The sequence below is a fragment of the Rhipicephalus microplus genome, chromosome 8, assembly GCF_043290135.1.
Source record: "Rhipicephalus microplus isolate Deutch F79 chromosome 8, USDA_Rmic, whole genome shotgun sequence".
NCBI classification, from domain to species: Eukaryota; Metazoa; Arthropoda; class Arachnida; order Ixodida; family Ixodidae; genus Rhipicephalus; species Rhipicephalus microplus.
This window is the reverse complement of record NC_134707.1, coordinates 88,275,819-88,300,013: the sequence shown is the minus strand read 5'-3', so window position 1 is coordinate 88,300,013 and position 24,195 is coordinate 88,275,819. Positions and strand designations below refer to the sequence as shown.

At 46.7% G+C, this 24,195-nt stretch overlaps 2 protein-coding genes across 6 annotated transcripts in view; both read right to left on the bottom strand.

Moving 5' to 3' along the window:
* Positions 1-13,041, bottom strand: part of MESR3 (misexpression suppressor of ras 3) — a 242,402-nt gene extending 229,361 nt beyond the window's left edge. Inside the window, exon 1 of one of the 2 annotated variants that reach the window (XM_037415944.2) lies at positions 12,886-13,041. The gene's annotated coding sequence lies outside the window, so the exon portion shown is untranslated. The remainder of the gene's footprint in view (positions 1-12,885) is intronic. The other variant, XM_075872280.1, reaches the window with a different exon arrangement.
* Positions 13,042-14,171: 1,130 nt separating this feature from the next.
* su(f) (cleavage stimulation factor subunit su(f)) overlaps positions 14,172-24,195 on the bottom strand; it is a 92,258-nt gene continuing 82,234 nt past the window's right edge. For 2 of the 4 annotated variants that reach the window (XM_075872275.1, XM_075872279.1), the window contains 4 exons: positions 23,395-23,489; positions 22,355-22,418; positions 20,631-20,881; positions 14,172-14,369 (listed from right to left, as the gene is read on the bottom strand). In XM_075872275.1, the coding sequence (XP_075728390.1) occupies positions 14,298-14,369; positions 20,631-20,881; positions 22,355-22,418; positions 23,395-23,489 (482 nt within the window). In that variant the 3' untranslated portion in view covers positions 14,172-14,297. Of the gene's footprint in view, positions 14,370-15,655; positions 16,604-20,371; positions 20,882-22,354; positions 22,419-23,394; positions 23,490-24,195 lie in introns of those variants that run through there. The other 2 variants (XM_075872276.1, XM_075872278.1) reach the window with 2 other exon arrangements.

The window sequence follows — 24,195 nt, the reverse complement described above, 5'->3', positions numbered from 1 at the left end:
CCATTATCATCATGATCAACCCCACCAACGGCATATAGTTTGTTCTTTAAATAAATGATGCGATCTTTTATTTGAAACATCCTCGCAAGTTGGGAAAGGTACTCGACAAAAGGTACATTCACGGAAAAAAAAAGGCAATATGAATGAACAACTGTAACGTGATATAAAAGAGTAGTGTTCAAGCATGCATGCGCGCCCTCTGTGTGGTCAGTCGCGTGCTGCGGCGCTGCCATGCACACACGGATTTCGGACACGCACGAAGCGTATCACCGTTCCCTTCACAAGGAAGAGCATAGCCACCTCTCATGACAGTGCGCCGACTGACCACTGCGAACGTTTCCCGCACGCAACTAAAGAATGTATAGGGTCAAGGTGGAACACGAAAGGATACAACTCATTTTTCGACCGACTTGGTGCTAAGCAGCGCCCGTAGAGTTGTTATAGATGATTTCATTTGTTACAAATCATGTTTCATTGCATCTATTGTATCGTTATACCAGTGTATCATGATATCGCATTGAGTTTTTGTGTACATGTATGCCAACATAGTCATGTTTATTAGAACAAATGTCTCCACTGTAACGTAGTGATGTTGGACGTGATACATATAGATGTGCCTAAGTAAGTGTATGTGCCCTGTTACTGGAACGGTATGAAGCATTTGTGCTCTGTACATGCTGTAAATAATTTTTTTTCTAAACGGCTTTACGCGCAACAGGCGACTCGCACCACCGCGAACGTATACGAGCATGTCGGTGTATGGACGGATAGAAGGGGAAAGAAGAAAAGTCGGAACTGCTTTTCAAACCGGGTCTCCTCCTAAACTACGCTCCCTCCCCTCCGACGTAATGACGCGTAACATCGGAGAAAAAAAAATCCCCGCGAAGGAGGACAAGAGGGAGGGGCGCTGCGATAACGATCCCGATAAGAGAGGTGTAGGAGGAAGCGTCTTCTACCCGCCTACACAAAAGGCTTCTTCGTAATTTTTTTCTTTTTTTTTTTTTACTGAAAGAGCCGACACCAACCAGACCACCCGCACCTTGTTCGGCGGACCGGACAAACCCCTTGTTTTCCGAGCGCAAACCGATATCCCGCTTGTTGCGTCACTCGTTGTTCATACTGATGTTGCGCCAGTCGTTTCGACACCATTCTTTCGTTCCATTTTTTTTTTTACCTGCAGTACGAAGAACCTGTACACGTCCATCACGGCGTTGTCGCGTCGTGACATCACTTTTCAATCCTTTTTTTTTTTCTTTTTCACTACACGCGGAATAGAATGATCTGTTTGTGAACAGGCGCGGTTCACATAAAGGCGTATTGTAGATGGCCGGGCTATTCTTACGCGCACCTCGCGACACCTGTTCGCTTCCTCTCCCTGACGGGCGCTTTACGGAAACGCAAAAGAAGCGCTTCCGCTATAGAGTGGCTACACTTCCGCTCGCGCTGACAAAAAAAAATACGATAAAGATTGTTAGTCGTAATCTAGCGATCTTCGTTGGTAGGTATAAGTCGTTTCACGGGGCTTAACGTCCCAAACTTAGTGGAGGAAGTACTTGACCACGGAGCCCAAGAACACAGACAAAATGAACAAGAATCACAAATGAGCGCTCGTTTTTTTTTTTTTTTTTTTTGCGTCGTTGTCTTACTGAGCTCCTGGTTCAAGTGTGAATGAAATTCGCGCCAATTTCGTGTCCTTTTTCAATGGAGGCCCACGGGCCATTCCGATCGCTTAAGGTTCTTTAACATCAGGAACACCAGTGTTAAGGAGGGGGAGGGGGGGGGGTCGTTTTATATTGAGTTTACATACAACACCAACGTGGCAAGTTTAGCCAGCCAGATTACGTTCATCTTTGAAAGCTACACACAGCAGCCCAAATTAAATAAACACCATTAAACAAAAGAAAACAAAAACAAAACAAGCAAACACGGCAACCAAACGCTGTCTGCCTTTGCTTCACCCTACGTTAAATCCTAACCACACGCCTCCAAAACTTGTCTTAAGGTATCTATACATTCTGCCACGCAAACCGTTACTAGCGTGCGTGTGCCACGAACGTTGTAACGACACAGTGAGAGAGCTCTCGTGTCTTCACACGAAGCATACTTTCCAGTTTTACCTGCACATTCTTTCCTCGAACACTTTGCGAACGCGTAGCTTGCGCCGCCATATACGGCACCGCTTGCTCAGCTGCCGAGAAAAAATCTGGATACGCGACTTGCTGTATAGCCAAGTTTAGCCCCGAAAATCCTTGTACAGTTTCAGGAGCACCATCGCCGGTGCACGGGGGCTTTGTGTATAAAGACTTTCCCGCGCGCAATGAGGCAAATAGCGTAGACACGCAACGCAAGAGACGCGCAAGCGGCAACAAACGGTATTCTGGAAAGCACCGGGCAAGCTTGGGCGACTCTTGGAAGCGTGGCCTGTGTGCGTGGGACGTTTCTCTTCCGGAGCCAGTTTTATCCGGCTTTTTTTTTTTTTCTCCGTCTCAGTGCGAAGGCGGGTAAGTAGCTGGAAACTGGGTTTACCGAATCAGCGATGCGCCTTGTGTGCGAACTCTGTGCAACAGTGTGTGCGCGCTTTAGCACAAGATCGGTTTACGGCGTTTGCCTTAAAATAAAGCGGAACAAGCAATCGCTTTAGGTTGGCAAATCTTACTCCGAAAACACCGGTTTTGCTCATGTCAGCGTCATAGGCGTATTAATAGCGGAGGATATCAAGGTCGAAATTTCATATATTTTTTAAATTACGCGCCGGGATCACCGCTCCTGACGACGCGGATTTCTAACAGAAATATTCGTATTTTCGCGAAATCGGACAAAAAAAAATCGGAGGTGCACTGCACGCTTTACGTATTCCACCAGGTTTCACACTGCCTCCGTGATTAGCTGAAATTTGACAAAGCGAAAGTGTCACGTGATGGCGTTGTCACGTGACGCTCCAGAGACGATGACGTCGCGACGCGATTACCGTTTCGAATCACTTGTATCGTACTGACGCCACGACCCTCAATTTGTCACGTTTCAAGAAGCGTCTAATTAGATTGATTCACGGTGTTTAACGTCCCCAAACCACCATATGATTATGAGAGACGCCGTAGTGGAGGGCTCCGGAAATTTCGACCCCCTGGGGTATTTACCGTGCTCCCGAATCTGAGCACACGGGCCTACAACATTTCCGCCTCCATCTAAAATGCAGCCGCCACAGCCGGGATTCGATCCCACGACCTTCGGGTCAGTAGGCGAGCACCTTAGCCACTAAACCACCGCGGCGGGGCAGCTTGTCAATCTGAGCCACGTCACTGTTTCTCTTCGGTGTCCGTTTAAGAAGAAAAAAAACAATCTGTCAGAAAGGCAAGAGGAGGAGACGTCCAAAACCGAAAAGTATATACACCGGAAACGCGCGATCTTCATACTGCGGCGCTCGAAGTATACGAAACATAATAAAATTGCCCGCAGCTTCCCTCGGGGGAACACTGAGGAGGATGCGGACCATATAATTGGTTAACGGGGTGTTAAAGTGCGACTTACTTGGGTCGATGGCTAAATTGGTTAACGTGGTTGTGAAATGGGGTGTTAAATTGCGACTTACTTGGGTCGATGGCTAAATTGGTTAACGTGGTTGTAGGAGGGGGTGTTAAATGAGTGAACACGTACACACGTATGCGAAAGGGCGGCGCTGGTCGAAGGGACGTCGATCATTGTGTTTGTGGATTCGTTGGAATTCATTTCACCGCGACCTTGGACGTCGACGCGCCGTACAAACCAACCGACGAGCGGCAACTGAGCGAGCGAGCGCCGACCTTGAGTATATATACAGCTCGACGGCGCATGCACTGTCAGCTGTTGAATGTTCTCGAAGCGCGACGCCACATGCGCGTCCACTGGAGAATCAGGAGAATTGTAGATGTCGAACGCGGTGTGTAGAGGAGGAAGGGTGCACAGATGGTGGAGGAGTGAAGCGCGCGCGGTGTGTAGAGGAGGAAGGGATGCACAGATGGTGGAAGAGTGGGCGACGGCGCGACGGCGCATGCGCGCGCGTCAGCTGTCGAATGTTCGAGAAGCGGTGCGGACGGCGCACTACAAGGCGCGAGTATAAGATGCTCCGCATCTAAAACTGCGACCAACCACATTCAAACGGAAGGCACGTGCGAAGTCGCATGTACGCCTGCGCAAACGATGGGCACGCTTTACACGCCGCCCCGGCAGATCGGGGTCAGAAATCTTTTACGCGCTCTCTCACTTCCTCGGCTTCGCTTTCTTCTTGTACTTCACCGATATCCAAGCTGGACCAACGTTTATAGATACCGTTGAGCTGGACGGCGTGCGGCACTTCTAGCGCAGCGCGCTACGCAGATTCGCTTCTTCGCGGCAACTTCACCACTCCTCCTCCAACAGAAGAAGAATGGCTGTTGAGGGCGTGTACAGCGCTGGCCGTGTGCGCTGCGTTCGCTTTTTTTTTTGTTTTTTTTTCCTCGCTCGGATTCTGCCGAGCGTGTCTAAAAAGCGCGCGCGTTACGCTAGACAGAAGAGAAAGCGCAGCAGTGAGCGATGACGTCCTTTGGCTTTTTATTTCCTCTTCCCAGGTGCACAGCTCGTTTCGAGCAGAGGATTGAAAGCGCGCTCGATTTAGAGATGGCCAGCGGCAGACACAATCGCCCCCTAGTGCGTAGGAGCCGGTATTCAGTGGATGTTGCGACTAGGGGTCCGGGTACGTGAGCACAGACAAAGCCACCACGAACAGTTGGCAGCCATCAAGGCGCAAGGTTCGACGTTCAGGACGAATCTTCATTTCGAAACAACTTTATTTCCAATATGTAACGAAGTGTGTTCTTTACACTCATCCTCATATTTCGACTGTCCGACTCCGAGAATCTTTCTTCTCCAGTGTTCAAGATTGTCTTCCTCATCCATTCGGTGGTAGCCGATTGAAAGATTGCCAGGAGGATCGTAGTTCAGGAAAGACAAGGCAATCGGCGCCACGACAGCATGCGATGTACTTTACTGAAATCTCGACCGTTGAATACATAGCTTCGCTTCCCCCCCCCCCCCATTTTTTTTTCTTTTAAATCCTAAACGGGCTGCTTTCCACGGGGCAACGCGTTTGGCTTGGTTCATGCGCGGTGACAGCCATCGCAGATGGCACCTCTGTCATAGTCTCCTCGATTGATACGTCCACGATGACAGATTTGACGCCACTAGTGTTTTCCGAAAAAGCTTTATAAATATAAACCTAATCGTTTCTTCACATAAATGCTCTTTTACAAGCCTTTCAAAGAGCCACAATTGAGCTAAATACCCGGAGCCCTTCACCTGAGGAGTGTACCATTTCAACGCGGCGGCCATTGCCGGGTATCCAAACCGCGTCCCCATGCTTCTTAGCGCAACAACTTTCTTATTATAATCCAACAACGTCGAACAGCCGCCGATCCGACTACGGCGTCCCCAATTCGCCTTCATCCGTTGCGGCACGTTCCCTAGGGAAAGGATAGGAAAACGCACCGCCTGAGACCTATGTCGTGAGAAACAATCGTGGACGTGGCACGCGCAAGAAGAGAGAGAGAGAAAGCGTCGCCCGAATTAAGCAAGATGGCTCGAAAAACGCGCATGGGAACGCGATAGTCTGCCGTTATTCGCTGGACACTATTCTGCTCACCGGACGTTTCCTCATCCCACTTTCGCACGCCGCATTTGCAGAAGGAGCGGGTGCCTACGGACACGGCTGTACCTCTTGATGGGGCGGTGGCTCACAGTATACCTATAGAGTATACCACCTATAAAAACATGTGGGTCGCCGTGTTGGGCTGTTCGTCGATGTTAAGACGGTACTCAGCCGCTCATCCGAAGGTCACGGGTGCGATACCGACAGCGGTGGTCAGGCCCGCGTACACTGTGTGACGTCAGTGCGGACGGTGAAAATTTTCGGAGACGTCCACTTCGGTGCGGTTGGGGCACGTAGAAACCCCAGATGTACTATAAAAATTCTTCAGAGGTACACGACGACGCAAGGTATAAGTTCGGACACCTGCCCTACGGCAAAGACAAAGTGGTCCGAGACGTGCAACCGCTAACTGATACGCAGACAACGTGGAACTCATATTGTAACTTTATTTTTTAGCGCGCACAAAATACAGGGCAAGAAAGAGACGCACGTTGTTCTGTATTTCGTGCGCGCTAAAAGAAAAAAAATTATAATATGGATACATATCGACTCGGCCAGCTATCTGTTTCACTGAAAAACGTGGAACTCATATCGAGGCGCGCCGAAGATGAGACGAACAAAACAAAACTACAACAAAAGAAGGAGGAAGAGTTCGCAAGAGTCAATGCGGTAGAAGCTTGACCACAACATATCTATTCAACACGCGTCGCAAGCCTGCGACTGGAAGTGTCACTGAGGTCGAAGTATACGAGTACGGCACGATATCGTGCGGTTTGATCCAGTTTTTTTCTTTCTTTTTCGCTTCTTCGTGGACGAATGTGTCGCGGCGCTTGCAGTGACAACTGCCATGCTTGTGCTCTTGGCCGAGCGCCACCTTGGCAAAACTCATTTCCAAACGGCCACCTTCCTGTATCCCGTAAAGACTCGTGTATATACTTTTGTAAGACATTTGGGCGTCGTCATCTTGGGCTGAGGTATTTCTTTGCTTTTGTATGTCGCGACGTGAATTAATAAGGTCATGGTACAATGTATGCACCGACCTCGCCACTTTCACGCGCATTCGTCCACGGTAACACTAATATTATGCGGGCTTAACGTTCCGAAACCACCGTATGGTTATTAGAGGCACCGCAGTGGAGAGCTCCGGAAATTTCGACCACATGGGGCAAATCTGAGCGCACGGGCCTACAGTATTTTCGCGTCCGTCGAAAATGCAGCAGCCGTGTACCTTAGGGCCGTTCCACGCTCTTTTCGCACAGCCGCAACGCACGAGCCGGCACACCAGCCACAGCCAAGCGGAGGGTGAAAGAGCGTCGCCAATTGGCTTATTTGTCCCCCGCTTGCGTGCGGTAGGGGTCCCGGCACGTGCGTTGCGGCTGTGCGGGAAGCGCGTGGAACGGCCCTTGGCAACTGTAGACCACCACGGCGGGGTACGTAAAATAGTGAACAGGAGCGCCTCAGGGAGAGGCCGACGTGTCGGTAGGTGAACGTATCTTTGTCAAGGGCGCCTTGCCATTTTAAGGCGAGTTAGTTTTGAGAGGGCTAGTGGATGTGACGTCACGCACTGTGAGGTGCCGACAGCCACAGCACGTGTCAATCACTTCCACATTTAAACTAGCCCGCCTAGCGAATACGCTGGCCATACTGTCTGAGACACTTTTTTTTTTCAATTCTTTCTTACAGCTGTTCATCAAACTTCGAATTCAAAATTCCGTTTCCATATGTCAGCTCCCATTTTTGGATTTCATGATAAATTAAAAAATTTGAACACCGGTATTTAATGCATACACTAACGAGTTGTCTTCATGGGCAACAAGTGCACCAGTGGGCGTAGCAAGAATTTTCTTTTTTCGGGTAGTGGAGGAGTTGCACTCCCCACGCCCCCTTTTCTATCACCCTACGTTTAAGCCACGGACAAGGCGCTGGTTTTCCCTTTCTTGTCCGACTACGGCACCACACGGGCACTTGATTGCGATAGTCCAGATCGGATTCATGATCACGGTCAACAAGGGTAGCCGGGACGCGGCCGCGCACTCTTCTCGATCCCGATAGGGCTTGACAGCGATTAAAAGAGACCGCGTAACAGTGCTGATCAGGATCGAACATAATTCAGATTAGCCCTGATCGCGGTGGAAGCGTCAGTGGTGGTGGAAAAGGATGAAAAAAGAATTAAAATGGCCGCGTATCTACGCACTTCACTGCAAATGTCTTCTTCCGGCCTTCTTTCGTGCATAGGGTCCCATTTTCAGCGCGACGTAAGAAACACTAGCGTCTTAACGATTTTGTATAGATGTATTTTCTAATAAAGGAACACACCACCTAATACTTGCGTATTTAAAGTGCACCACAGATATGCGTACTATCTGCTCTTAGATCGACGATATTCACAAGTATGAACGCAGCCACCACTTTACGATGGCCGGGCGTTCAGCAAGTGCTTAACCATTGGCCGGGTAGCTGAACTGTTTCGTGTGACAGACACCGCGATTTATGCATTAAGTGACAAAGAACAAAACTTTTAGCGTTCTTGTGCTGAGGCCCACGGGACGGCGTTAAGCTCTCCCATAGTAGAGTACCAAGTGCTCTAAATCGTTTACCAATTTTTCTAAACACAGTCTAAATCGTTTCCTACTTTTTCTAACCACAACTTCTTTTCAACTGGGACGGCTTTCCGCTCTCCCATAGTGAAGTACTCTAAATCATTAAACACTTCTAAACACACACATCCCAAGAAAGACTATCACCTTTGAAACAGCATATCCACGAGGTGAATGATGATGTGATGATGATGATTGATATGTGAGGTTTAACGTCCTAAAACCACCATATGATTATGAGAGACGCCGTAGTGGAGGGCTCCGGAAATTTCGACCACCTGGGGTTCTTTAACGTGCACCCAAATCTGAGCACACGGGCCTACAACATTTCCGCCTCCATCGGAAATGCGGCCGCCGCAGCCGGGATACGAGCCCACGACCTGCGGGCCAGCAGCATAGTACTTTAGCCACTAGACCACCGCGGCGGGGCCGTGATGATGTGATGAGTGGGGCGAAGTTTCGGAGGGTCTTATCGGTAAACCGTTAATATTTCATCAAGTGAACACTCAAAGTACCGCCATCTCACATCTTTTCATCATATATTCATCATATACAAGTACCGCCATCTAGCGGACATTCTGAGAACTAAACACCTACTCCTACATCGAGGACGCACGAACCACGGCTTAAGCAGCGTCGCCCCTAAACAAAAAAAAAAAAGGACAAATGGTCCAACTAGGGCAGCACTGCTCTTACAGGCGCACATGCGGTGCTTTTCAGTCAGTCCAGCAGACTGAAGACACATGCTTGATCACGCGTAGATACGAGACCTACGCAGGCGACATACCGAAGTGTCCGTGCATATCGGCCGTGCGTGGCAAGGCGCACTTGGAAAACTGCCGGCTCGTAGTCAAATGAGCGCGTAAACGCGATTGGTTTCCAACAGAACGTCGTTCGATCGCTAAGCGGTACGGAAAGGAGAAAAAAAAACACGTGGTCATCGAGAATGGACAGGCCGGCCCAACGCTTCTAACGAATGGTCCAGCTGTTATAACAGAGCACGAAATGCAACTGATGTGTGTACGATGAGAGTGACACTGAAGGTTTATAAAATCTTCAATGTCACTCGTTGCGGAAACGAGTCGCATCGAAGGACGGCGGCAAAACGGTCAACAGGTAACATTTCTGCCAGCCCTGCGATGGAAACTGCGCGCGTTCCGTGGGAATCAGGCGCGAGTTAATTTCGTGCGCTCTGTGATTATTAGTATAGTGCAGAAGGTCAACTTGATTGTCCTATCTTCTGGATGTGCCACCGCTTTGCATACAAAAACTTTGTTGGAGACAGTGAAGTGCTACGCATATGTGCAGAGCAGGCCTGTATAAGAGAAAGCGCCCCCTTTCGCCCCTTCCCTTTCCCCGATTCCATAATGGACGTTGGCGTTTTACCGAAATCAAATGAAAGACTGAACGTGAAACAGCGCGTCTAGACGTGACCAAATGTTACCAGAAGCAGACATGCACAGCGCCGCTTCACGTTCAGCATGTACCGACTGGCCCGCAACAATCTGTGTTACACGTAGTATTCTTCTTCAGCAAATGCCCCCCCCCCCCCCCTCTTCCCGGAAAAGAATTCCTCGCTACGGGCCTTATTCAGAGGCATCAGTTAAGCCGATGGGATGGGGGGCACACTCGCTCCCCACCACCACGGAACCGAGGCGTCTTGCACATTTTTTGGTGCAGCTCAAAGCACGAAGTTATGCGCAGACGGGTCTGCGTCCTAAATTCTCGGTGCTGTATCGAAGAATGCTTCCCGAAGCTTGCACCTCTGCACATACCGCAGCAGTCATAGGCATGCCCAGAATTCTTCGTAAAGGTGAGTCGGGTACGAGCTTTCGCGACAGTGAATACGTCCCCCCCAATCGGTCAGGGCTTGAATTCCGACCCCCTTTTTCGTAGGTATCGTGTTTACTCGAACGTAACGCGTCTTCGTTTTTCAGACTTCTGCTCCGGTCTTCGAGTTACAAACGAGTACCACAATTGTATCCTTCCTGGACGCGACGTAAAGTCACCCCTCGCGTTGCAATCGAGTGTATACGGTACTTACGAACCTATTTCACTACAGCTACACACACGCGCGTATACCTCGAGGTAAGAAATGCTGAAATTAACTTCGGACCAACTGCAAAATTTTCATCGCGAAAAATTCACTGAAAGTAGAAGACCGTACTAACAACAGCAAAAGTTTGCCAGCCGTTGGATCCAAAACAGGGGCGAATTTATGCTATATCAGCACTTAGTGCTTGCAATAAATCTGGTGACCGCATAGGTTGGAATGCCAAGTGTCGTATGGAACATTTATTTCGAAATTCCATTCCCAGACAAAGCGGGAATTTAGTTTAATCGAACACTTCGCGTCCTTTTGGGCGCACGTTAAAGAACCCTAGGTGGTCTAAATTTCCGGAGCCCTGCACTACGGCGTCTCTCACAATCATATGGTGGTTTTGGGACGTTAAACCCCACATGTCAATCAATCAACTTTGCTTTCCGCTCGTCTATTTCGATTAAGAGACCGGGTTGATTCTTGTCCAGCTGCCCCCAGGACGATTCCGGAAACAAGCACTAAATAAGGGAACATGGTAAAAGAGATACCAACGAAGATATCAGCGCAGAGCCTACGTCATCCTTCCAATTTTGTCCCGTACTGTCTTACAGCGCTGGAGCCGACGAACCAATCTCGTCTCGCCAGTGCATCTCTTAGAAACTGCGTTTTGCTGATTGTCAGCTTTATCGATCCTGCTCTGCTAACTTTTAAATTTTCTTTGTGGGAAAAGAAAACTTCAAAACAACGACACTGTTTCCTGTCATCGCAATAACACGCTGCAAACATGGCGTTGCCAAAAACGCCCACATGATTACAATTCAACCACGACATTTAGCCCCCATAAAAAAAAAGGGGGGGGGGGGGCATATATTTGCGTCTAGATGCGGCATAGGCCTAATTAAAACATCGAAATTCCTCCAAGACAGGGTCAGGGACAGCATGCCTTCGTCGCCCATGCCCTCACGAGAGGAACTTCGCAAGGATAACCAACTACTCTTCTGGTCGAAGACACACACGGCAACACTACCTTCCATTTACGCATGTTCTTGCGTGCGTTTTCATGTGTCAGCAGACACAAATATGTGTAAAAAAAGAAAACAGTAGCTTGATCATATACTTCTACCCTTGTGTACGCCAGAACGCGTACCAACACGCATAAAGTTGTTTAACCACCCACCCGTCCCCTTACCTCTAAAAAAAAAGTACAGGGAATCGTCTAGCAGGAAACACTAAAAACGTTTCCTTTCTAAAAAAAAAACAAACCATAACGCTACGCAACTACTGGCAACACGATGTTCGTCTACAAAACTGCAATACCCCCCCCCCCCCCCTCCCCAAATATAGAATGCGCACGCATCCACTCGTGACATTTCGTCGCGTCAGCAACTTTGCAATCGCCCGAAGTAACGCGAGAGAAAAGAAAGATTCGCTGCTGCACTGGACCGACCATATTCTCACTGCACGACCATCGCACAGGTTCATTACAACCGGATCGGCGGATGTACGCACCAGTTCCAAAAAGAAAACTAACGTCGCCATCGCTTTTTTTTTTTTTTTAGCTGCAGAAGTCCGTTAACATCATAACTACGCGCCCTGGTTGTAATGACACATAATATTCTTGCTTCCTGTCTTCATAACTTCGGCTATGTATGTTTTCGTAAGGAAGCATGCCAATTTGGGATGGAGTGGTGTACCGTGAAAAAAGATGTTCCCAGCCTATTTTACTTTTCCCATGCCGATGAATATTATTACTAATACCACCAAGTTATAGTGTCATTGTCTTATTCCTTTTCCTAAAAAGAAACTGCCGGTACTATATTACCAAAACTGCCGGACGCTTTACATTAGCAGCCTGACGTGAAGTACAGATCTAAAGAGTAACCCGTTTTGTATGGGATCGAAATTATCCAGACAACGCCAAATTTCACTCTCTCAAAGACGGCGTATTCCAAGAAGGCTCATTCTGTAAAATACGGAGCAGTGATTTTGCATCGACAGAAGAAAATCTATCCCGAGCTACTCAAACACCAGACGTGGAGTTCACGCCTTCGCTGCACAATGAACCAACTCACCCAAAATTAACTACTTATGAAGACATGGAGAACAAAATGAATTAGTTAATTGTCAAAACGGTCTGTAGGGCTTTTAGTTTGGGTGCTCCTATCGTAACGTTCAGTAACAGCGCAGTGTTTAAGAAAAGCCTCGGTCATGTGGTATGGCCGGCGCCTCGTCCGTCTTTTCTACCTACGTTCACAATAAAACTTCGCGCCGTTCGCCCATATATAAATGTTCGTCTGGCGAGAATCGGAGGGGGGGGGGGGGGGGGGTGTCGACACCTACTGCAAGAACGGCGAAGAAGTCGAAATGTGTCCTTCGCGCTGAGAGGTGTTTCGACTGGAGTCTGGGTCCGGGTTAGTTGCTAAAGCTACTGACAAGCACTCGGTGCGGTCGCTTTCGTTGTGTCCGTCATGGCACGCTTACCGGTTCCGAGGTGTTTCAAACTTTGGCGCTGCCGCTCAACGCGCAGCATTACGTCCGAGCGCGCTTTTCTAATCAACTCGGCGTGATGGACAATGGTTCAAACTCACCTGTTGCAGTCTCCCAAGTGCAAAGTCCCGAGCGGGCCGACGAGAAATCACGTATGTCCGATGCGGAGCAGCGTGCGAGAAAAATCCAAGCGGCAGAAGGGCAGCACCAACATTCACCACACTTCAAAAACACGGTTCACAGCTCGTATCCCATCGCGGACGACAGTCAGAACTTGTCTGGTCCACACGCGCGATATGCGCGCTGGCGCGAGCCGCCTCCGGTAGGAGGCAGCAGCCGACGCTCTACTACTTGACGTCAAGGATTGTGCTACGCAAGTCTTGATGACGTCATATTTTTTTTTTGTTGCGCCAAATTTAAACGTTACGGCGGTGCAGCTCACCACATGGAGGAAGGAAACAACTGCCTCCGTGAGCTCACCACGAGTTTAGCGCACGATCACTGCCGTAGAAGTCCAGTACTAGAACGAAATTCTCTGCAGTTGCGCTCAACCTAAAAAAATTTCGGTGCAGTGATGAGCCTGTCCTTTGGCGACGCTTGCGTTCGGAGGGAGACCAAAAATTCATAGCCGCGCCCACCCACCACCCTTCTCTGCGCCCTCCCCTCTCTTAGGTAACCAAGCACGCCACCCTCGGCCCATGCTTGTTATGTTCCGAACATGCAGCCTGCAGAGCGGGAAAAGAAACCCGCATTTGTGACGCGGTGGCGCTCTCTCCCTTTCTTCTTTCTCTCTCATCGTCACTTTCCTTTCCCACCTATGAGTATACGTACGGTACCATATATATGCCATGCTAAGCGAGTCTGGCCTGCGTGACACCAAGCAACAACATGAGGTAACGAGGGTAAACTTAAGGGCTTGTTTTCTTTGTTAGACACAATATTAGTGAGAAATGACAGACAATTACAACAAGGGAAGTATAGGGGATTCTATCAGCAGTAATTGTAATGTAAATGTGACGAAAGAAAAGTGGATGAAAAGATAACTTGGCGTAGGCAGGATCCGAACCTGCGACTTCCCTTAAGAATCAATAGCTTTGTAACAAGCTGTGTCAGGTCATCCTGATAAACTTGGAAGTACTCTTACAGCAATTCAGTATTCTTGCCGAGGCAGGTCGGTAAAATATTCTGTACGGGAAATTTTTTTCGTAATTTTTTGCCGAAAATGGCAAGGGTAACAAAATCATGATAACCCACTCTAAGACAGGTTAGTTGGATACTTTCAATCATATTAACAAGCATAATATACAATCCTTCTACTTGTTACTTAGAGGTTAGTTAAAAACCATATGATTACTTCATATGTTGCATCAATTATGTCATGAACGAGTTTATCTCGGGCTACTGTTCTACAGCGAGCTGCTGTAGAAGCAGGAATCTTTATTTGTAAATGTCAAAGAAACTTACTCAAGCAAATTAGCGATAAGTTAATCGACATCACATCGATTGGTTCTCTTCAATTTGTCATCACAATCTCTTGATTTGGCCACCATTCCTTATTACGGCGCTCCACACTTGAGGCATGACTCTGCAAGACAAGTTTGATGTTTATGTGAAATCTGTAGCTAGACTGAAACTACTGCAATCAAAGCCCGTCTTGCGAGTAAGTAGAGCGGTAGTAATTACGACGGCAGCCTTCGTGCGACTTAGGGACAGCTCAAAAGAAGCGAAGTTTGGAGCTATGTGCAGCGAGGACTTCCATTAGTGTAGACTTTACTTTTAAATGGAGTATCATCTCGAATACAAAAAGCCAGAGCAGGGAGAGACATTCCAAACGCTTCCATAAATGTAGCTGCCATTTAACAATCACAGTGGAGAATGGTGTCATATTCAAAGCATGACTGCACACTCTCAAGGCCCACTTGCAAGCTCTGGGGTGCATATGTTCCCTAAAACATCAAATTAACTGCATTAATACGCTCGACTAAAGGTTCACTTCTACCTCCCTTGCTAAAGGAATAACTTCCAGCACTTTGTCAAAGGAGTTGCCAGGAAGAATCAGTGAACTGTATAATGCATTCAAAGGTAGCGCCAGAATTTTTAGGCTGAGGGGCAGCCTCATGTGCCAGTTGTCATGTGTTCATAGATGGCAGTGGCGAGCTTCGGGCTAAGCGAAGCACGGCACTGGCCTCAGTGTGTCGACTGCCTCGGTGCGTTGCGACTGCTCAGTGCGTAGACTGCCAAGACGGTGATGCGGGCTAGTTGTTTTTTTCTCCTTTTTGCGCTACAAATATTAATGCAAGTGTCGACTACCTCAGTGTCGCCTGAGGGTGTCGACGGCACCTACTGCTGTTTACAAAGATGGAATAGGCTTATAGTGTCTTCCTTCGTCAAGGAAGAACAATTCAATCTATTCAGTAAAACACGGGATAACCTTCAATGCGGACCCTTTAGCTTCTATGAAAACCAGCACAATTGAGTACAAGGGCAAAGTCACGGCCAGCTTGCAGACACGAGTATACTCATGCCTCGATATAACGAACCCGGATATAACGAATAATCCGTTAAAACAAAGTAAATTAAAAATATCTCTTTCATAGATACGGGGCGACAAATATATCTTTATAATAAATTTTCGGATATGAGTTATCTTTGTAGCAGGTATGACTCTGTTATAATGCGGTTTGAATGTACAAAGCCTTTATTCAAGGCAGGACGAAGTGAAACAGGGCCCTCAGCATCATCAGAATCGGTCTTTATTTTTGAACAAAAACGTGGGGAAGGCACAATCACCAATTAGGACATAGTGATCGTACAAGTGACATATGTTACCACGGCAACAACAAGCACTCTTCCATTGACACACTCTCCAAATGGATGACCAATGGGGGCAATTTTATTCATTAACACCAGGAGCACTCGCAGCAGACTCATTTAAAAGGCTCGCACAGTTTTATTTACAATAACGAAACACGCATCACCTACAAAAGTTGAAATGGAATAACAAGCGCTGACGAGCAGTCTTTCAATGGATGGATGTCGAAAGGTGGAGCCTTTAACGCAATATCCCATATTTTTCTTTTATTTATTTCACTAGCCAATCCAATGACATGGAAAGGCAAAACTTTAAAGTACGTCTATCCTCCAAGTATTTCTGTTGCAAACAAAAATGTCACGTCCTGTCATCTCTCTTTAGAAGGTACATAACATGATTAAATCGCAAGACTTACTTTTTGTATTCATATGTGAAGGCACAAATGTAACAGATGTCCCTAGTATGCTTCTAAAAGGCATTTAAGATTGAAAGAAAGTGACGAAACAAATCTGTGTCACCCGAACGTCAAAATTCCATCCTCATGACCCAAAGAGATAAGAAATTATGCGGAAAACTACTGATACAGTATGCAACGCATATGGAGTGAAGTTTAACTTAGTTTCGTTTCTTCAGCTAGGCAACCAAGATAGAAGTTGCGTTAAAGGCAGCACCTCTTTTCTTTACGCGCCCTTTTTTCTTTCTTTGCGAATGTTTTTTGCAGTCATCTGTACACAAATGCACAATTCGCACACTGCAAGAAGCCGGGCGAATACACATATACGTATGGTACACAGTGTCCAACGAAGTCAGAGAGTCCTTTCAGAGGTCCCTCAAAGTGTGAGAAAAAAAAACACAAGGTTAAAGAATGCGATGAGAGGAGGAGGAGAAGAAAGGTCCGCGCAGTTTCTTGTCGCCTCTCGCCGCAGTCGCCCGTACGACACAAAATTTCTTGCATGAGCACTCAACACCGTCTGACAACTTTTCGACCCCGCACTCTAAAACATGAGCTGCGGAGAAAGCAGAGAACAAACGCACCTTTTGAAATCCACACACGCATCATCACTCACCAAAATATTTTTAAAAGAGAAAACAAAAATGCCAACTTCCTTGTCTGTGTCGAGACAAATCGCAGTAGAGTTTCCTCTGCTACAGGTTAGTTTCCAAAATCTTCCGATTCTTTAAGTACCGTGCATTACTGGAGAGACGCTTTCTTTAACACATTCCTCCTTACAATGACTAGCTGACGCCCACTGTTACAGGCACAAATGTTGTTTTGGGTGCGAGCTATTTCGAGAGTCCTGGCCCGATCAGAGGGCGAAACACGGAGACATTGGATTTAGGACGAGCTTAAAATACTTGCGAATTCGTTGCAGGTGGGCTTACAAATACAGGCGCGATGAACGTCGCGTACATGCGCAATTCATAGCCACATAAAATGATGGCTTTGCGCAGAAGCTTCCCACGTGCGCCTAGCTATTCCCGTGCGTCCAACTTTTTGTAATCTCTTTCTCACTAGGTTCCCAACGAGCAGGCACCCTGAAAATGTGTCGTTCCTCCCAACAATAACCCTCAATTCTGATGACGCACCTCATATCTTAAAGTTGCAGTCCCTGCTACTAGACTTGGTACGTCGGTATCAAAAGCACAGCACACTGCCGATTCTCAATAACTGCTTTTGTAGAAGGGGAAGCGCCATCGATATTAATCAAGCTTAACTACATTGTCAGTTATGATAATGAACAGCTAGACTAGTGCTTCGAGAGTTGGACGCTTTCATCAGAATACTTCATCAATGCCATCTGCAGTGCCTCTTCTTCACACATACTAATATTGAAGTGACATACCAAAGTCACTTAAACAGCTAAAACAATTGCATAACCTACATATACATAAATATATGGGTGAGCAACAGCCTGAATGAAAAAAAAAGACTTTGATGTCATGTTGTCATTTTCTTTTCGTAATTCTCGCCATTAAGATAAAGCATTGGTGACACAGAGACAATACTAACAACAAAGTGCTATGCGTTTCTCAAAAACACCTGTGCTTTACGCACATACGTACTACCAGTAAAGGCTACTGCTAGTGAAATAAAGATAGCATTAGGCAATCCGAAACGTGTGCGAGAGTTACGGAAACTTGACATCGCGTTGAACGAACTGATAGCTGCGTAGCCTCAACTTTACATTGATGCAGAGTCAAAAATGACATGTTCTTTAGCGTTTGAACTCTTTCCGCTACCTTGAAGTAAGCAGCAAGGTCGTTTAGACGGCACAGAGGTTACGCAGGAGGCTCAGAGAAGGAACTCTCGTAACGTGTCCGTTCATAAGCAACGTACAGTAAATTGCCCACAGCAAAGAAAGAAAGCACTAGTTCTAAAAAAACTAAAACGAATAGGATGCATTCCACTGGTCATCATAAAAGATATTTGCAATAAACTGTCACCACAAGTTGGGAAACATGAATGTTTCTTCAATCTACCTGAAACTTGGACGTCAATTCTTAAACACTTAAAACTCGAGGAAGCGCAGTAAGTTACCGAAGTTACTTAACAGCAAGAGCGCAGGTAGTGCTACATACAAGCCACACAAGTACTACGAGACGTTCGGGCACTCGAAACGACTATCTTGAAAAGAGCGCAAAACAATGAGCGCTGAATACACAGGAAATCATTCATAAAAAAAGGCACAGCGTGTGTGCTTTAAATGGTAGAGTAAAAAATGACAGCATGTAAACAAACGTGGCATATGTAGATGGTCATAATTGCCAACTCTCTGCGTAACATTTACCAAAGCCACTGGTACTTAAAAATTGACAAAAAGTCAATAAAGAAAGGAAGTTAACACTAAAAGCAGGGATAGAATGGGAAATACATGCACACACTGCTAAATAAACAAATGTTTTCAACCTAGAGTAGGCAGTAAATTACATTTATTGAGGTTAAATCCAGCTTGGCGGGAAGAAACCAAGGCTATGTGGCATTGTGGCAAATACACAGCATAAAATCTGCATTTTCGGTAAATGAAGCTTAAAAGCCAGGTCTAACAACAACTACCTCAAGAGTACAGTTACCACACGCAGTGTTCTCGCCCGGTTATTTACGCCTGCAACCAAACCGGCAGCACGTACTGAATTGGGAGGTAACAGATGCTGCTTTTACAAGACATCCGACAAGTTTTGGGTAAAGTTACTGCAGCGAATCCATCCACCACAACGTCACAACAAGAAAGAAAATTACAGCTAATTAATTACCCATCCAACACTCGCTATTGTGCTCTTACGCACTAAAATTTATACTTTCTGCCACCTTTCTATACACACAAAGGTGGTAAGCCGTAATATGCCCGCATTATTAATAAAATACTGCGGCAATCACAAGACAAGTACGCTGTTAAAGAAAGTTCATTTACAATGCGATAAAGCTGTCCTAAAGCCAGATGAATTTATGTCAATGCGTGTGCATATACTATATGCTACTAAAGCCCATACTCCAAAAGCTGGCAGAACCACCACAATTGTAGCTCCTGCGTGCACTAGTGCCACATTTCTGCATGCAATCGTGTTCCTTAGAAACAATGAAACTACATGATCACTTTGCACGCAGGCCTACAAGCTTCTGAATAAACATAAGTACGCAATGACACTTAGACACATTTGCTCTTCAAGACAATCTGAAAAGTATCGTTGACTAAGCTGTACAAATATAGTTAAAAGTAACACACACCACAAACACAAACATCTTCACACAGTTTTGTTAGAATCGTACTCCCATACACAACTCACCACATGCATGCGTATACACATGTTAGTTGAGTTAGACATTAATGACAATGGTGAGCCAACAAAAATACTTCAGGATGCGAAGACATCGCTGTAAAACTTCTCAACACTGTGGGACTTGAAGCGTGCCTGAATTCGGCTGCATGAACGATAGCTACAAAAAGCGAGACAGGAGGCCTCACGACTGAGATCCATGGCCGCACACAAGTTGGCAAAAGCGCAGAGGACGGTAAAAATACGCTGACCTCTTTTCTTGGCGAAAGGTTCAAAAGCTCACGGCACTTATCTAAAGGTGTCGTTTTTCCTTTTTTCAACACTCGAGCACTGCTTTCAAGTTAGTTTATATTTGACCATTCTTGCTGATTTTTGTACTAACAACTTGTCTCACTTCTACTTTTTGTTGCCCGCCATGTCTCAGTGAAATTCTCATTCGTTGTTTATGCGACGCAGCATGGGAGGCCTCTTAATTATTAAAAGATGGTTATGATGTCAATGATGATGACATATTAGCGGGAAGCTTCAACACAAGCAAAGGTGTTAATTACAACACTTTTTTTTGCAACGCTAGCATGCTGTAATACAAAAACGTTAGCCTGGAGCACAATAACCTGCCGTTTTGCAGTTGAACTCTCCCACGTTGCCAAAATCCAGAAATGTTGGATGCTTCGAGAAAATCGATAAATGTGTACCTACCCTATGAGACAATCAGAGGTGTCAAGAGGATGGATTTGGCAATGTGGCAGAATCTGACAGTGTTAGGAACAGTAGCATCCCCGGTCACAAAACGAATGCAAGTAGGTGCAACAAAGAGTAGAAGATGACCTACATTGTAACGAGATGATCTGCACATGCAAGGCAGGAATGCGACATGTTGCGTATAAAAAAAAACCCTGAACTTCGTTTGACTCAATTAACAATGCAATCAGCCAAATTTGGGCACGTGTGTTTTAGTTTTGATGAGTGGGCTACCATGAGTCATGTGAGTGAGAACTCGCTGGCATGCGACAGACTGTCACATCTGACACAGACGACGCACTGCAGTTGAAGTCGAATCCAAAAAGAGGATGTTTCACTTCCGGATGCAAGCCACTCTTCCGCTCAAACATCCCACCCAAAGTGCAGCAGCTGGTCATCAACACTTTCTGCCGCACGCTAGCGCATTCTCCGTCACAATGCCGATGAATGTCACACCCCCTGCCACCGGCATGACACTGCAGAGGCACATGCAACGGCCTTCCCACCGCCTCAGCGCACCTTTTTCTGTTGCCGCGATCGATAGATGTCGTGCACAGGTGGCGCTAGACCCCCATCCTCCTCTTCGCTCTCCTCGGCACCTCCGCCGCCCGCGTTGGTGCCGCCGCCACCACCAGCGGCGGCACCGTCGCGGTGCTTGCGCTTGACGCCTCCTCCGCCACCAGGGTTGCCGGACTGCGGGCCACCCGTTTGACTGTGCTCGAAGAGCTTGAGGTGTTCCTTTGAGACGCCATTCTCGACCGGGCGGGGGGCTGTCGAGAAAAGGCATTGACAACCAGGTCATTACCAACAACAATAACAACAATGTTAGCAAGTTGACTAATAAATGCAAAAGCCCTTGAAGAATATCACCACCTAGGGCCAGAGCTCATGCCATCAAATTCTACCCCCTTCCCGTGGGCTTGGTAAAAAAGAACAGTCTGCAGGCAGCAGACACTTTAATGAACAGCGTTGCCGAATATTTCATGAGGCACGCAGAGTTTACAAGTAGAGTACAGAAGTTGCCGTTCTCTCAAGCGTCTCCGTATCATACAGAGACCCGTGCTTGCTCTCTTCACAACTGCTGGTTGATTGATTGATTTGTGGGGTTTAACATCCCAAAACCACCATATGATTATGAGAAATGCCGCAGTGGAGGGCTCCGGAAATGGCGACCACTTGGGGTTCTTTAGCGTGCGCCCAAATTTGAGACCACGGCCCTCACAACTGCTTGGTGAAAAAGAACAGTCTGCAGGCAGCAGACACTTTAATGAACAGCGTTGCCGAATCTTTCATGAGGCACGCAGAGTTTACAAGTAGAGTACAGAAGTTGCCGTTCTCTCAAGCGTCTCCGTTTCATACAGAGACCCGTGCTTGCTCTCTTCACAACTGCTGGTTGATATGTGAGGTTTAACGTCCCAAAACCACCATATGATTATGAGAGATGCCACAGTGGAGGGCTCCGGAAATTGCGACCACTTGGGGTTCTTTAGCGTGCACCCAAATCTGAGCCCACGGCCCTCACAACTGCTGGTGTCTGCTGTTCGAGGTTGAACAGCAGACAGCATGATATTGGCCAACGGATGACATAAATCAAGAGTGGCTTTCGGAATGGATGCACTTCTTGCTATGAAGACGCCACCACGTGAGGGTGCCGCATTCCTTAGCTGCTTGAACTGCACAACCAATTCGTGTGACTTCGCTCTTTTCAGACTAATTAGAAAACTTTTTTCCGCTATCGATTTACGAGGTCAGTGATTTTCAGTACTGAGGATCTTCGATGATCCCATGTAAAGCTAATTTAGGACCCCTCTAAATGTAACAAAGCAGCAGTTCCCGAATAAAAAAACTTGGCCAAGTTACAAAAAACAAGCACAGTTACAGCTGCGCATATTTATCAACTAAACAAGATGTCTGAATTTGTCCCCACACGTCTGGATAGTGAGAGCGCAGAGGGAACAGCTAGTGACGTACTTTATACACAGGACACGCATCAGTAACCACTAAGTAAACTCTAACTAAACGGAACCTGAAGGGACCAGGAAAGTATGTTCCATCTAGGAGGAGTTCCTTTTACAGAGAAAATACCAGGGGTGCAAAACACAAGCACGGAACCAATTTGGCCGGAGGCAGCTGTTCCGATTAGGCAGAAGTTCCGTTTAACAGATTTCCGTTTACTGAGAGCCTACTGTACTTGTCGGTAATACACCGACAACAACCATACACTAATATGTGAAGCCGCTCACGTTTCTCAGGAAGGTTCATGGTCCGAAAGACCTCCATCAACTCATCAACTGCCGCAAAGGGACCCTGGTGGGGGAGAGAGAGAACGAAGAAATACGGTTGAAGTCGGGAAAACGTTCACCAACACTTCTCGCTTCTAATAAAGTGGGCCATCATTGGCCGCAAGCTTCGCTTGCAGCACCAGTAGATTACCCTGCAAATGATTGCCCGAATGCACACTTCAACTTCGTTATAACGAATTTGCATCCCACACGAAAATGAGTTCCTTATGTCCAAAAATTTGTTATAAAGGTATATTCCTACTACTACATATATTGCAAGACTAGTCTTCGTTTACTTCATTATACCCAGGTTCGTTATATTGACGTTTGAGTGTAGCCTGGTTTATTTTAGTGCGCAGAAGACGAGGGTCAGCATCATCATCCCAAAGGTCATTTCCCATCCTTACATTTGAGGATAATAGATTCAGTATTTCAATATGGCAGCACCGCCACATCTTTGATGAATCAGATTGCAGGTGAAAGCGTACACTGCGGCAATAAGATGGGCAGTTTACGAAGTGCTTTTGATGGCACTTGGGCCTTAAACTGCATTCGGTCACGTTGATATTTTAGACACAAAGGCAGCAATGCTAACACGTATCTGCATGGCAAAACCAGTACTTTCAAGGGTGCAAAAGTGCTTCGTATCATGAAAATAAGCCAATACAATTGCACGCAGCATATATGCAAATTCCCTTCAGGTGGCACAGCAATGGCTGTCGTCGTAGCTTACAATTTTTCCGAGGCTAAAATTGATCTAGGCATGCCGCATGAAAAAAAACAGAATGACGAAAAACACTGGTACATGTCTTGATTAAATAGTCAACGTCGCGACAAATGAATAACCTCATAGAGAAAGAAGCACACATAGACACCATACGTGCTCTGTGAAATCAACTGTGCAATCTGTGCAAGATTGCGAAAATGATTTTTCGGTGCAATCAACTGCATTCGAACGAATGCCGACAACAAAGCACCACTAAATCAGCGAAGGCACTCACCATGAAACATTGAGGCGGCGGCAGTCTCATCATCAGTTCAGATGCCGCCGGCGGAGGCGGGAACACGCCGCCAGGAACAATGTGCGCACCAGTCGCTGCGGATGAGAGTCGCGCGTTACGACAATCCACAATGACACTACACGATCTTCGCAGCTATAGTCAAACTTTGTTACACAATATAGTCATTGCGTCTCGTATTCCTCCCGTGTTTATGAGCAGCATTGAATTCCAGTTGCGGATTCGGAGTGCCGGCCTGCTCTAAGCCAGCTTTCAACTTTTGTGAAGAGCAACCCCAAAATAATTCTAAACCGGAACACAACATAGAAGCAAAATTACAAAGTCTACCCTCTGGAAGAAAAGTTACCCTGGATACCGAGCCATTCTTTTACTCTGTTCACTCGCAGCCCTACAAGTCGTGTCTGGTTAGTACCATGTGGAAGCACAGCGCACATTGTTCCAGTAACCTCCACCAATTTTCAAGGAGCAACTTTTTCTGCTCTTCAGAGCGACTCCAGCTCTGAACCGACTCAGACTCTCTCAATTAAATACTTGACTCTCACCCTTTCTCTCTCACTGACACAAACCCACTCAGACCCTGCCATTGAAATTCAACATAAGTATACAGTACAGTACAGTGTTGAAAGGAACACTCAAACGTGCATCTCTGATATTGCTGGTGCCCTAACTGAAGTAGTGCAGTTAATGCACCGTACAGGTGTGTCCAGGTGTTGATTAATAGATGTAAGGTATGCGATGTAAGAAGGCATAACATGGAGAGAATTGAACACGCTCTGAAAAACG